The sequence below is a fragment of the Ammospiza nelsoni genome, chromosome 5, assembly GCF_027579445.1.
Source record: "Ammospiza nelsoni isolate bAmmNel1 chromosome 5, bAmmNel1.pri, whole genome shotgun sequence".
NCBI classification, from domain to species: domain Eukaryota; kingdom Metazoa; phylum Chordata; class Aves; order Passeriformes; family Passerellidae; genus Ammospiza; species Ammospiza nelsoni.
In genome coordinates, this window is record NC_080637.1 from 2206633 (window position 1) to 2219471 (window position 12839).

The 12839-nt window shown below is 38.8% G+C and overlaps 1 protein-coding gene across 2 annotated transcripts in view; it reads left to right on the forward strand.

Annotated features, from left to right (window-relative positions):
* The window catches only part of CHCHD3 (coiled-coil-helix-coiled-coil-helix domain containing 3), a 160143-nt gene that overhangs the window by 44550 nt on the left and 102754 nt on the right, over positions 1-12839 (forward strand). Inside the window, exon 4 of one of the 2 annotated variants that reach the window (XM_059471937.1) lies at positions 353-512. In XM_059471937.1, coding sequence (XP_059327920.1) covers positions 353-512 — 160 coding nt within the window. The remainder of the gene's footprint in view (positions 1-352; positions 513-12839) is intronic. The other variant, XM_059471938.1, reaches the window with a different exon arrangement.

Here is a 12839-nt window from a genome sequence, read left to right on the forward strand (position 1 = left end):
ATTTTGTTCCTGAGGCCTCTCAGCTTCTCAGGAGGAAAAAATCCTAAGGAAAGGATTTTTCATAAAAGATGTCTGTGACAGCAGCTTACTTAAAAATATATTTAATTGAATCAGCTTTAATTTATATGATTTAATGAGCAACGATGTCGAAACTTGTAGCTTTTGTGTATTCAGATTTTGATACTTCAATTAGAAATAAACTTTTGGATTTCTTTTAGTGAATATTTGTATTTAAGTGCCTTAAAAAGCATTTCTGTGATGGCTTTTAAAGCGACTTCTCTGCTTTGGAACAACACTTGGAAAGTAGATTTTGGGTTTTCTCTCAGCCTGAATCTCCCTGCACCTCCTGTAGGTTGAAACAAGAGCAAATGTACGTTCGGGATGAGCTTGGCAAGCTGCTGGAACGGGAGAGGATCTCCTCAAACGAGCACCTGACCCGAGCCATCCTCCGCGAGAGAGCGGCCACCGAGGAGGAGCGGCAGAAGGCTCAGCGCTTTGTGAGTGCTCACGGGGTGGGGAGGGAGGGAATTGGGCAGGAAATCTCACAGGTATGTGTGTGCTTGGGTCTCTGAATGTGGAATTTGAGAGTGAAGTAGAGGTGGGAGCAAGTTTTGGTATGGAAGAATAGTGGATGTGTAAATTGAGGATTGCCCAGCCAGTCTTGCTGGACAACTAAGAAAGCAAAGGTTGTGTCTCTGAATGTGAAATTTGAGAGTGAAATAGAGGTGGGAGCAAGTTTTGGTATGGAAGAATAGTAGATGTGTAAATTGAGGTTTGCTCAGCCAGTCTGATTTATTAAAAATATGGATATTGATCTAGTACCGATATCCAACTGTGATGGACAAAAAGCTCTCTAACAGTTTAGGGTTAGAAAGTGTTTATTGCGGGACAGCTCCCAAATACACACCACAGTTTACAGGTGATTCCAGAGTCCTTTTATCTATACAAATATTGAATGCCCAAAATACAAAGCATATTCATAACTTTGGTATATCCCATTCCCAGTATGGATATTGATCTAGTACCGATATCCAACTGTGATGGACAAAAACTCTCTAACAGTTTAGGTTAGAAAGTGTGTGTTTATTGTGGGATAGCTCCCAAATACACACCACAGTTTACAGGTGATTCCAGAGTCCTTTTATCTATATAAATATTGAATGCCCAAAATACAAATGCATATTCATCACTTTGGTACATCCCATTCCCAGTATGGATATTGATCTAGTACCGATACCCAACTGTGATGGACAAAAACTCTCTAACTGTGGGATCTCAGCACCTCAGGATGGAGGTGCAGAGAGGCCGAGACCACCCTTGGGGGGCTCGGGAGTCCTGGAATGTTGCCAGAAGTGTCTGGTGGCTGGACTTTGATCCTACACAGGAGACGACGCCTGTATGAGGACTGGGAGGATTTCACTGGGGGAATGGTGAAGGGATAAGTTAATTAGAGTGTAAAACACAGGGTTTAGGATTTTGGTACAGGGGGGTGTAAAGAAGTAAGATGGAGGAATTGGGGCGTGTCCTGTCCTCCTTCTTCTTCTTCTTGGCCTCCATCTTCTGTGGTGATGGTGGCACTTTGGGATTGGTTATTACTAGAAGTGCACCGGTTAATAAGGGTAGAAGGTATTGGGGAAAAATGATAAATATTGTACACGTAACTTCGGGTATAAAGATAAGTGACCGCCCCGGGGGCTTGCGGAGTGTGCCCATGGCTGACTTGCTGTGCAGACCTCTGTCGGGCTGAAAGAAAATCTTTTAGATAAACAATTAATAAACACCAAGACCGAGACAAGATCAGAAGTCTCTCCTCGTCCTTTGAAGCGCCGGGCTCTTCAAGGCCATCCCTGGGCCTTTCCAAACAGCCTAAACAGCACCAGAAAACTTCCAAGCCTAAACAGCCGAGAAACCGAGCAAGTGGCTTCCCTGAGCTATCCGGCAGAACATAAATCAGCCGAGCAAAGAAAAACATGGAAAATTTACATCTAACAGTTTAGGGTTAGAAAGTGTGTGTTTATTGTGGGATAGATCCCAAATACACACCACAGTTTACAGGTGATTCCAGAGTCCTTTTATCTATACAAATATTGAATGCCCAAAATACAAAGCATTTTCATAACTCTGGTATATCCCATTCCCTGCTCCATGTGGTAATTAGTTCAAAGGCAATTAAGCATGCATAGTTTGTTCCTTGAAATGAGTTGGTGGTCCCTTTCATGGGGAGAGATCCCAAAATGAGGAAGTAAATGAAGTCTTCCTCGTTCTGAGCTTTCTACCTTTTCAAGGCAAATACCACAAATGAACCCTTGGTAGAACTCCCATTCCTGTCTTCAGTTGGTTTCAGAACACAGGAATTTGTCTTATGTTCCTACAATTGTCTTGTGTTCCTAAAAGCAATTTATCAGTTTCTATATTCTTCATTATAAACCCAGCTAACCAAACATTGTGTTGACAAGTAATCAGTTATTAGTTAACTACTAACTCTTAACTTCATCAAGGCCTACCCATTTATTTTAATTAACTCCACTAAAGCTTATCTCCAACTAAAATCTTAGCTCCTCTAAAATCTCTAAATTCCTTCAAGTTTAAGTCTCAAGACTCGCTGACAACTAAGAAAGCAAAGGTTGTGTCTCTGAATGTAGAATTTGAGAATGAAATAGAGATGGAAGCAAGTTTTGATGTAGAAGAATAGCAGAATTCAAGATCTGTACCACAGGGAAATGCATTTCTGTGTATCCTTTGTCAGGATGCTTGAGAAATTCCATATTATGGATATGAAACTGCTTTATTTAGTTATTTGGCGGTTAATTTTCACTTGCTTCAGAATATCAAAGTTAGCATTTGTGTCATCTCAGTTTTGATCAATCTTCATGGTTCCATCTGGGAAATTCAGAAATATCTGGTGGTTCTTAGGTTCAGGTTTGTTATCACCTAACAGATATTTTCCATTTCCACTTGTTCATTCTTTGATGGGTGTGCTCTAAGATTGCAAGGAGGAATTTTAAGAATTTTCCACTGCAAGAAAACTGAAAAACAGCTTTAATCTTAAACTGTGACATACTAACACATGTGAGTGGATAGCACTGACCATAATATGGTAATTATAGTAGTTATGATAGGCTAAAGGTAATAGTAAAGGTATTGGTTGGTTCTTATATATGAAGATGCTCAGCAAAGAAAAATTTATAATGCAATGTAAGCAAAATTAAAGGGTCTTCAGGCCTGCCTGCAGCTGGAGCTGAGAGCTGTAGATGTGGCTCTGTCACCCATGGCCCTGCTGTAACTCTTGGATACAATAAACTGCATTTTGAAGGCTCTTACTCTCAAATATTTACAGAAATCACAGATTGTCCAAGCAGCTTTCTCCTCAGGCCTATTGGTAGAAGAGGAGAGCAGATATTTTATTTTATTTTTTTTTCATGACTAGGTAGCAGCATGCCATTTTATTTTGGTTAAATATCCTTCTTTTAAGGGGTTTTGCTGCTTATTTCCAACTTTGGAACCGGCTCAGTGAAAATTCTGTTGAAAAGATTCATCTCTCATTAGAGCTGATGTATTAAACCTTCTGACAAGGAAATTGGAACATATGGTTGGCTGTTTTCCTCAGAAAACTGACATTATACACTTCAGTCCACTTCAAATGTCTGACAGATTTATCACTTCCTCTATAGAGTGTTTGCTTGCTGTACTGAGTCTCTATTGACTCTTCTTTCTAACAATAATCATTATTGTATGACGTGGGAATATGCTTTAAAAATACAAATATACTTGAGTGTGAATACTAAAGAAATCATTATTTTCAAGGCAAAAAGTTGAAAATACTTAATGTGAGCATTGCTGTGAAAATAAATGGGAATTACTTATGTCAGCAGCAACATAAATATTTGTTGAGCTCTGTAAATCTGGAGTGAAATCCAAAGTTTTTCAGGTTTATGGGTTGGTATCTTGGTAATCAATCACTTCAATAAGCAATAGCTTTATCTGTGCTGTGGGATATAAATCTGATATTCCTGTTATTTTTCCAAATTCCAATGTAAAATCAGACCAATTCCACCTCAGTGCTGGCGTCTTTTCCAGCCATTTCTGGATTCTTTTTCACCTCTGTGCTAATGTTATTGTTGAATAATAATTTCAGTGTTGTAAACAAATGTTTAATATTTTGGCATTGTAAAACATGGGAACAAAGGAGAATGGAGAGGAATTATGACCAAGGTACAGCCTCTGTTATATGCCTTAAATCCTTGGATTCTTAATGTTGTGTGGGAGAGATAAGGGTTTTGTGGCCTGGAGCTAATGAGGAGCTGAAGATTTATAATGGAGATGATTATTTGCATAATTACTGGGGGTTTGCATCTTTTTCTCCCTGTTGTGGTGATTTGGGGAAGCACAAGCTGGATATAATGATATATATATAAAATGTATATATAATATATATTTATATATATATAAAATATATAAAATATATTTATATATATATAAAATGTATATATATGTAAAGTTAGCAGCTATGTCTTCATGGTTTTGATCAATTTTGATCAATCAAGTATATATATATAATATATATTTATATATATATAAAATATATAAAATATATTTATATATATAAAATGTATATATATATATGTTTATATATATATATATATATATATATGTAAAGTTAGCAGCTATGTCTTCATGGTTTTGATCAATCTTCCTGGTTCCATCTGTGAAATTTGGAAATATCTGAAGGTTCTGGGGTGCAGGTTTATTTTCCCTACTCCAGGTTTTCCATTTCCATTGTAGCTTGTTTATTCTTTGAAGTGGGCACTCTAAGATTACAAAATAACAAGAAGGTTTTGTCTGTTTCCTTAAAAATGAAAATACTGAGTAATTCTCACTTTCCTATAAGTCAGCTCCTTTATTTTCCTTTAATTGGTCAGATTTTATTTCTCTGGCTTCACTGCTTACCCTACCTGTGCATTTATTTCCTGTATCAAAGCTGAATTCAAAATCTCTACCACAAGAAAATGCATTTCTGTGTAGCCTTTGTCAGGATGCTTGAGAAATTCCATATTATGGATATGAAACTGCTTTATTTAGTTATCTGGCTGGTTAATTATCACTTGCTTCAGAATATCAAAGTTAGCATTTGTGTCGTTTTGGTTTTGATCAATTTTCCTGGTTCCATCTGGGAAATTCAGAAATACCTGGTGGTTCTTGGGTGCAGGTTTGTTATCACCTAACAGATTTTTTCCATTTCCACTGTAACTTGTTCATTCTTTGAAGTGTGTAGTTTTAATATTGCAAACTAGCAATAAGATTTTGTCTGTTTCCTTAAAAATGAAAATACTGAGTAATTCTCACCTTCCTATAATTCAGCTCCTTTATTTTCCTTTAATTGGTCAGATTTTATTTCTCTGGCTTCACTGCTTACCCTACCTGTGCATTTATTTCCTGTATCAAAGGAAAATTCAAAATCTCTACCACAGGGAAATCATTTCTCTGTGTTCTTTTCCAAGATGCCTCAGAAATTCCATATTATGGATATGAAACTGCTTTATTTAGTTATCTGGCTGGTTAATTATCACTTGTTTCAGAATATCAAAGTTAGCAGTTGTGTTGTTTTGGTTTTGATCAATTTTCCTTGTTCCATCTGGGAAATTCAGAAATACCTGGTGGTTTTTGGGTGCAGGTTTGTTGTCACCTAACAGATATTTTCCATTTCCCCTGTAGCTTGTTCAGTCTTTGAGGTGTGTACTCTTAAGATTGCTAAATAGCAAGAAGGTGTTGTCTGTTTCCTTAAAAATGAAAATACTGAGTAATTCTCACCTTCCTATAATTCAGCTCCTTTATTTTCCTTTAATTGGTCAGATTTTATTTCTTTGGCCTCACTGCTTACCCTACCTGTGCATTTATTTCCTGTATCAAAGGAAAATTCAAAATCTCTACCGCAAGAAAATGCATTTTTGTGTATCCTTTGTCATGTACTGTGAAGAATTCTGTGTTTTAGTAAACTGCTCCAGCAGGTTTGTATTTTATGGAGCCCAGATTTAATTTCTCAGATTCTTCTTGGAGAAAAACAAAAGTGTTCCTGAAGTGTCAGTAAGAAAATAAATTCCTTTGCTGCTGCTAAATTGTTCAAATAATGCAATGGAAAAGAAATTATGGTGAGAAAGGAAGAATTTGATTTTTCCTTTGTAAAGGGTGCTAATTCAGGTTTTAATAAATGTAAAATGAAATCACATTTCCCATTCTTGAAGAATAATTTTATAGTGCTATCCCAAAAGTTAGAATTAGCTTTTTATACAAATGAGGGAATAAAGAAGGGATGAAATGATGAGTTAATGGCTGAAATACTTTTGTGCTGTGACATGTCCCAGGAAGTGCCCTCAGTTCAGGGGGGGCTGGTTGGATGTCAGCTCCTGCAAAAACACATTTTGGGCTGATCCAAAGGCTTGCAAAGCAGAAATTGTGACATTTGTGCCAGCAAAAGTAGAAATTATTGTTCAGAGTGGCATTTCCAAACCCTGGAAATCCCTTGTGGGGTCAGTGTGAGGATTTAATCAACTCCTGGTGCTTAACTCAGCAGAAATTAAGGCAGCTGCTGTCGATTCCTGGAGCAAGCCTTGAAATGCCACGGACTGGGAGTGTTTTGGACACATTTCCTTGTCCCACAGATATGGGATTTCCTTATCCAACAGATTTGGGATTTCCTTATCCCACAGATTTGGGATTCCCTTATGTCACAGATTTGGGATTTTCTTATCCCACAGATTTGGGCTGTCCTTATTCCACAGATTTGGGATTCCCTTATGTCACAGATTTGGGATTTTCTTATCCCTCAGATTTGGGATTTCCTTATCCCACAGATTCGGATTTTCCTTATCCCATAGATTGGGATTCCTTTATCCCACAGATTTGGGCTTTCCTGATCCCACAGATTTGGGCTTTCCATATCCCAGATTTGGGCTTTCCATATGCCACAGATTTGGGATTTTCTTATCCCACAGATTTGGGATTTTCTTATCCCACAGATTTGGGATTTCCATATCCCACAGACCTGGGATTTCCTTATCCCACAGATTTGAGATTTCCTTATCCCTCAGATGTGGGATTTCCTTATCGCACACTTTTGGGCTTTCCTTGTCCCACAGATTTGGGCTTTCCTTATTCCACAGATTTGGGATTCCCTTATGTCACAGATTTGGGATTTACTTATCCCATACATTTGGGATTTCCTTATCCCACAGATTCGGATTTTCCTTATCCCATAGATTGGGATTCCTTTATCCCACAGATTTGGGCTTTCCTGATCCCACAGATTTGGGCTTTCCATATCCCAGATTTGGGCTTTCCATATGCCACAGATTTGGGATTTTCTTATCCCACAGATTTGGGATTTTCTTATCCCACAGATTTGGGATTTCCATATCCCACAGACCTGGGATTTCCTTATCCCACAGATTTGAGATTTCCTTATCCCTCAGATGTGGGATTTCCTTATCGCACACGTTTGGGCTTTCCTTGTCCCACAGATTTGGTATTTCCTGATCCCACAGATTTGGGATTTCCTTGTCCCACAGATTTGGGATTTCCTTATCCCACATATTGGGATTCCCTTATGTCACAGATTTTATATTTTCTTATCCCACAGATTTGGGATTTCCCTATCCCACAGATTTGTGTTTTCAGATTTGGGTTTTGAGATGATTTTCCCGATCCCTTCCAACCCAAACCATTCTATAATTCTGAGATTATCCTTTTTTTTTTTTTTAATTATTTTTCCCCTCTGCTTTTCCCAGTCTTCAGGGCTGTTTCCTGGCTGTTTTCAGTACATCAGGCTTGGCTGTTTTGATGGTGAAGAATTTCTTTATTTTCTTCTTTTCTGTCAGTGCAGATAGGAGCTGAGGCAAGCACTTCACAAAGCCATCCTGGAGCCCTTTCCAAATGCAGCCAATTTGCTTTTTTACAACTCCAAGAGCAGCTCCATTGAGGAAATTGCAGAGTCTGTGTGCAGGGCAAATGAGAACTGCTTGAAGTGGCCTTTCCACCAAACAGGGTGGCTTTTGTACCTTTATCTTTACTCCCTTTGGAATTGTGACATTTGCAAACATCTCAGTGTGATTGCACCAAAGGACAAAGTGCATCGTGTGCTTGAAGTCAAGAACTGCAGCTGGTTAAAAATATTTCTTTTTTCCACACACTCTTAACGTGGATATGATGTTTTTTTCTGTCCATTGCTCTTGAAAAAGGGCTTCAGAATCAATCAAATCTTTTATGAAGAATTTTGAGCGTGGTGTGGTTCTCTGGTCCTCATGAAGGCTCCAAGAACACTTGAATTACATTTCATCACTTAGACCTGTTCTCTGCCATATTTATTATTGGAGATTTTTGCTGCAAATCTCAAACTTGGGCCTGGTTGAGTTGGGCACGGTTTTGTAGAGTGGCTTTGCCATAAATAGTTTATTGATGTTCCATCACTTGATTCGTTATGGAAGTCAGGGTGAGATGAGGAGAATATGGAGTAGAAAATCAATAGTTACCCAAAGTGCAGAGGACCTGTTGTATTTCCATCTCCTAATAATGGCCTGGAGTGCACTGTGAACACATTTGCTCCTCTGTCTGGACTGAAACGAGTTGTCATTAGAAGCCTTTATGTTAGAAAATGGTTTTATTGAGCTGCCAATGACATTAAAGTCTCATTTCCCTTTGAAGAGGCACAGAAATATTGTTCTGTTCATGTGCTGTAACCAGAACATTAAAATTTGATTATTGCTATCATTAGAAGTCTGTATCCACACTAATGCAATTACATCTATTTGCCCATGTGTTGTTGCAGGCTTTCATTGAAGCACCTGGTTGAGAGTGAAACCTGGTGGTGCTCAGGAATCTCATTGTTTTGTAAATTATTTTCTGCACAAGAAGTTCTATCAAAAAATTCCTTTCTTAAAAAAAAAAATCAATCTGGTAGAAGTATCTTTATATTAAAAAGCACTTTTATTTTTTTGCACTTTAGGTCACTGCGATAATCAGATTATTGGAGATTTTTTTTTTTCCCTAGCAAAATCCTATTTGAGATGTGAAGTTCTTTTACTTGTCTGAGCCCTGAAATCAATAGCCAAAACACATTCCTGGCCATATCAGAGCTGAAGTGTGTTGAGTTGTGGCCTGTTGTCATAATTGAATCCAGGTTGTTCAAATCCCCTCCTCGGGGCCTGAGCTGCTTTGGGGGTTCCCCATCACCCTGGGGTGACTGGTCCCACTCAGGGCTGGGCACTGACCTCCCCTTTGGGCCGCTTTTATTTTCCCTGTCCTCAATTCATTAACTCTGTCATGAGGACGTTTCCTATTTTCCATAAACTGATTAAATGCTGACCCTTCCTGCTCTTTCCAAGCAGGCCTGGACAAACCATATTTTAAGGATGACTTCACTAGGAAATACCAGGGGGAAGAATTAAATGAGTTAAGGCATTAGTTCTCAGGAGAAGAGTCTGTTTACAAACCTGCAGTATTTATTACATACCTCATTTAGCTCATTCATCATTTTAATAGAAAAATGAATCTTTTTAGATGATTCTGAAATAATTTGAGGTAAACTACACAGCCTGAGGCAAAACAGGATTGCTTGGTGCAGGGAGGGCTTTTGGAGAAGTAAGAGCAGAGACTGTAATTCACAATTTATGGCAGTAAAAATATTAAAGGCTCATATTTGAACATGAGATTTAAGGTTTGGGAAGCACATCGTACAAAATTAAATCTACTGACAGTTGTTTTGTCTCTTGTTCCTCAGTTTTATAATTTAGCAAGTAGAAATTTTTCATGAAACCTCGTTGAAAGTGGAGATTTGGGGAGTTTCACTCATAAAACCTTATTTAGTCCTACACACATGGGATTTTTTGTGATTTTTTTATGGCTTGGAAGTGGCAGTTTTGTTGTAGCAAAAACTCTTTTTCCTATGGGCAAACCTGGATTTGGTTGTTCCTGTCATAGAAGACAGGAGGAAGAAGGTATTTTGGAATATTGAGGATGGGATCTGTTATTTTTTTGTGTGTTTTGTTTTGGGGGAAAGAAGTTTGGTTGTTTTTTAGAGAAGGAAGTGAGCTACAATGAGCAAGACATTTATATTTGGAATCCACACAATTCTACTGCACTGACTGCACTCCTATTCCTTGGAATAAACAGAATATTGCTCCTTTGATTTATGTCTCTCCTGGCACACATTCCTTCTTCTTCTCCCTCTTTTTTGCCATTTCTACTGCAGCACTAAAAGGTTTGGGATAGGAATTCAGATTTTTGGGGTAGATCTTTTAGGGGATCCTAAACAGGTGATGTGTGAGCAAGAAGCTCCTGCTAAGCAAATAAAGTTGATAATTTTCTCCCCATTAAGAAAAGGGGCTGCCTGTCACATATTTGCAAATCATGAGTGATTTTCTTATCTAGCCTTGAAGAGGTGAAGGTCCATTTGATTAAAATTAATTAAGAAGTGAACAGTTTTTCTTGCACCTTGATGGAGGAAAACAGTAAAAATAATTTAAAATAGCCTGTGGGTGGTGCTGGAGTTGGAATCCCAGTATGATCTGTCACATAAACTGGTAAATAAATGTTTTATTTCCTCTCTGAAATTGCCATGAAGGGCCTGGGAACCACAAGTTGCCTTTTCCTGGGTCTCTCTTCTGTCCCTTTACAACATCCATGCTGACATTCAAAATATTTGTTTCAGTGGAACAATAGAAATAATTTTCTCTCTTCCTTCAGCATTTCACTTGGCAACATGTTATAGATGTAGTTTTTATAATTTTTCTGTGTAACAGTTAATGGCTTTTTTTTCCCTCCGTGTCAAAGTTTGACAGACAGGAAAACCACGGTAAAACGAGAATTTTGAAGGCAAGCAAAGTACAGAAAAGGAGCATTTATTCTCTTTAAGCTTTCTTTTTGAATGGTGAATGTGTTTTGATAGTCAAGCAGCATTTAAAGCATGTTATTTTTTAATTCTTATATAGCAAACCCCAAGATATTTGACTGAAGCAAAATTAATCACTGTGTTATTTCGGCATTCAGATGAAGATCTAGTGCTTTACAAAGCCTGCTGCTCCATCAATTTGTTCTTTGGGTTGAATTCAAATTGAGTTCATTTTTATAGATTCACTGCATAATACTCTGCTCTCTCCTCCCTCATTCATTAACCAATTTGTTCGTGCTACTCCCTTTTTATTGAACGGTAACAAAATTGCCCTGCTATCTCCTCAAATGAATATCATCATTCCTTGTCATGCATGGGCAAAAAGTGAGGCTAATAATCCTTTTTCTACACACCTTCCCTCTTGCAGGGACAAGTCTCCCTTCTGCCCTGGAGGTAGCATGAGAAGAACACTTAAAATCCTGGTTTTTGGCTATGAGTATTCCAAGCCAGGCTCTGTCACCATCAGATTTTCTGAAAAATCCTCTTTGCCCAGGATTTCTTCTCCTGGGAAGCTGAGAAGCCTCAGAGAAAAAGGAAAACAATATTATCTCATTTGCTTCTGCTGTGTTTTGCTGCTTTGTGATGTGGTTGGAGATTGTTTATCCAACAGGTGATTGTTTTTATTATTGGCCAATTATGGCCAATCTGTGTCGGACTCTGAAGAGAGAGTCATGAGTTTTCATTAGAATTTTGTTAAGCCTTCTGTAAGTATCCTTTCTGTATTCTTTAGTAGAGTTTAGTATAGCATTCTTTGATATAATATAATAAAATAATAAATTAGCCTTCTGAGAATGTGGAGTCAGGTTCTTCTTTCCTCCTCTTAATGGGGGACCCCAGCAAATACCACAAGGCTCCTTTTGATTACTCGTGGGCCTTGGAGCATGTACACCCTGCCAGTTGTGTGACACAACAAAAACCACATCAAAGCCTTGTCAGGGCCTGTCCTTGTACATGAAAAGTGACAAATCCAGGGGAGGGATTAAAATGTTGGTTTGACACCGCGCTCAAAGCGTGACATGGGTGAGGCTCCTCTTGTCACAGAAATCTTTTATGAAAAGACCTTTCCTTAGGGTTTTTCCTCCTGAGAAGCTGAGAGGCCTCAGGAACAAAATGTAAACAATGATTACCTGCTGCTGTGGAATGCAACAGGTGCATCTGGGATTGGTCTCATGTGGTTGTTTCTAATTAATGGCCAATCACAGCCCAGCTGGCTCAGACTCTCTGGTCAGTCACAAGCCTTTGTTATCATTCTTTCTTTTTCTATTCTTAGCCAGCTTTCTGATGAAATCCTTTCTTCTATTCTTTTAGTATAGTTTTAATGTAATATATATCATAAAATAATAAATCAGCCTTCTGAAACATGGAGTCAGATCCTTGTCTCTTCCCTCATCCTGGGACCCCTGTGAACACCGTCACATCCTCTGCTCAACAAAACCACAGAATCACAGAATCACAGAATAATGAGTTTGGAAGAGACCTCCCAGATCATCGAGTCCAGCCCATGCCCTAACACCTCAACCAGACTACAGCACCCAGTGCCATGTCCAGTCTTGTTTTAAACTCATCCAGAGATGGTGATTGTACCACCTCCCTGGGAAGAGCATTCCAGCACTTCATTATTCTTTCAGTGAAAAACTTTTCCCTAATATCCAACCTGTCCCTTCCCTGCCATAGCTGGAGGCTGTGTCCTCTGGTTCTGTCAGGGACCGACCCCACCTGTGTGCAGCCTCCCTGCAGGAAGGTGCAGAGAGCAGTGAGGGCACCTCTGAGCCTCCCTTCTCCAGGATAAACAGCCCCAGCTCCTTCAAACGTTCCTCACAGGGTTTGTGTTCCCAAACAGCCCCAGCTCCTTCAAACGTTCCTCACGGGGTTTGTGTTCCCAAACAGCCCCAGCTCCTTC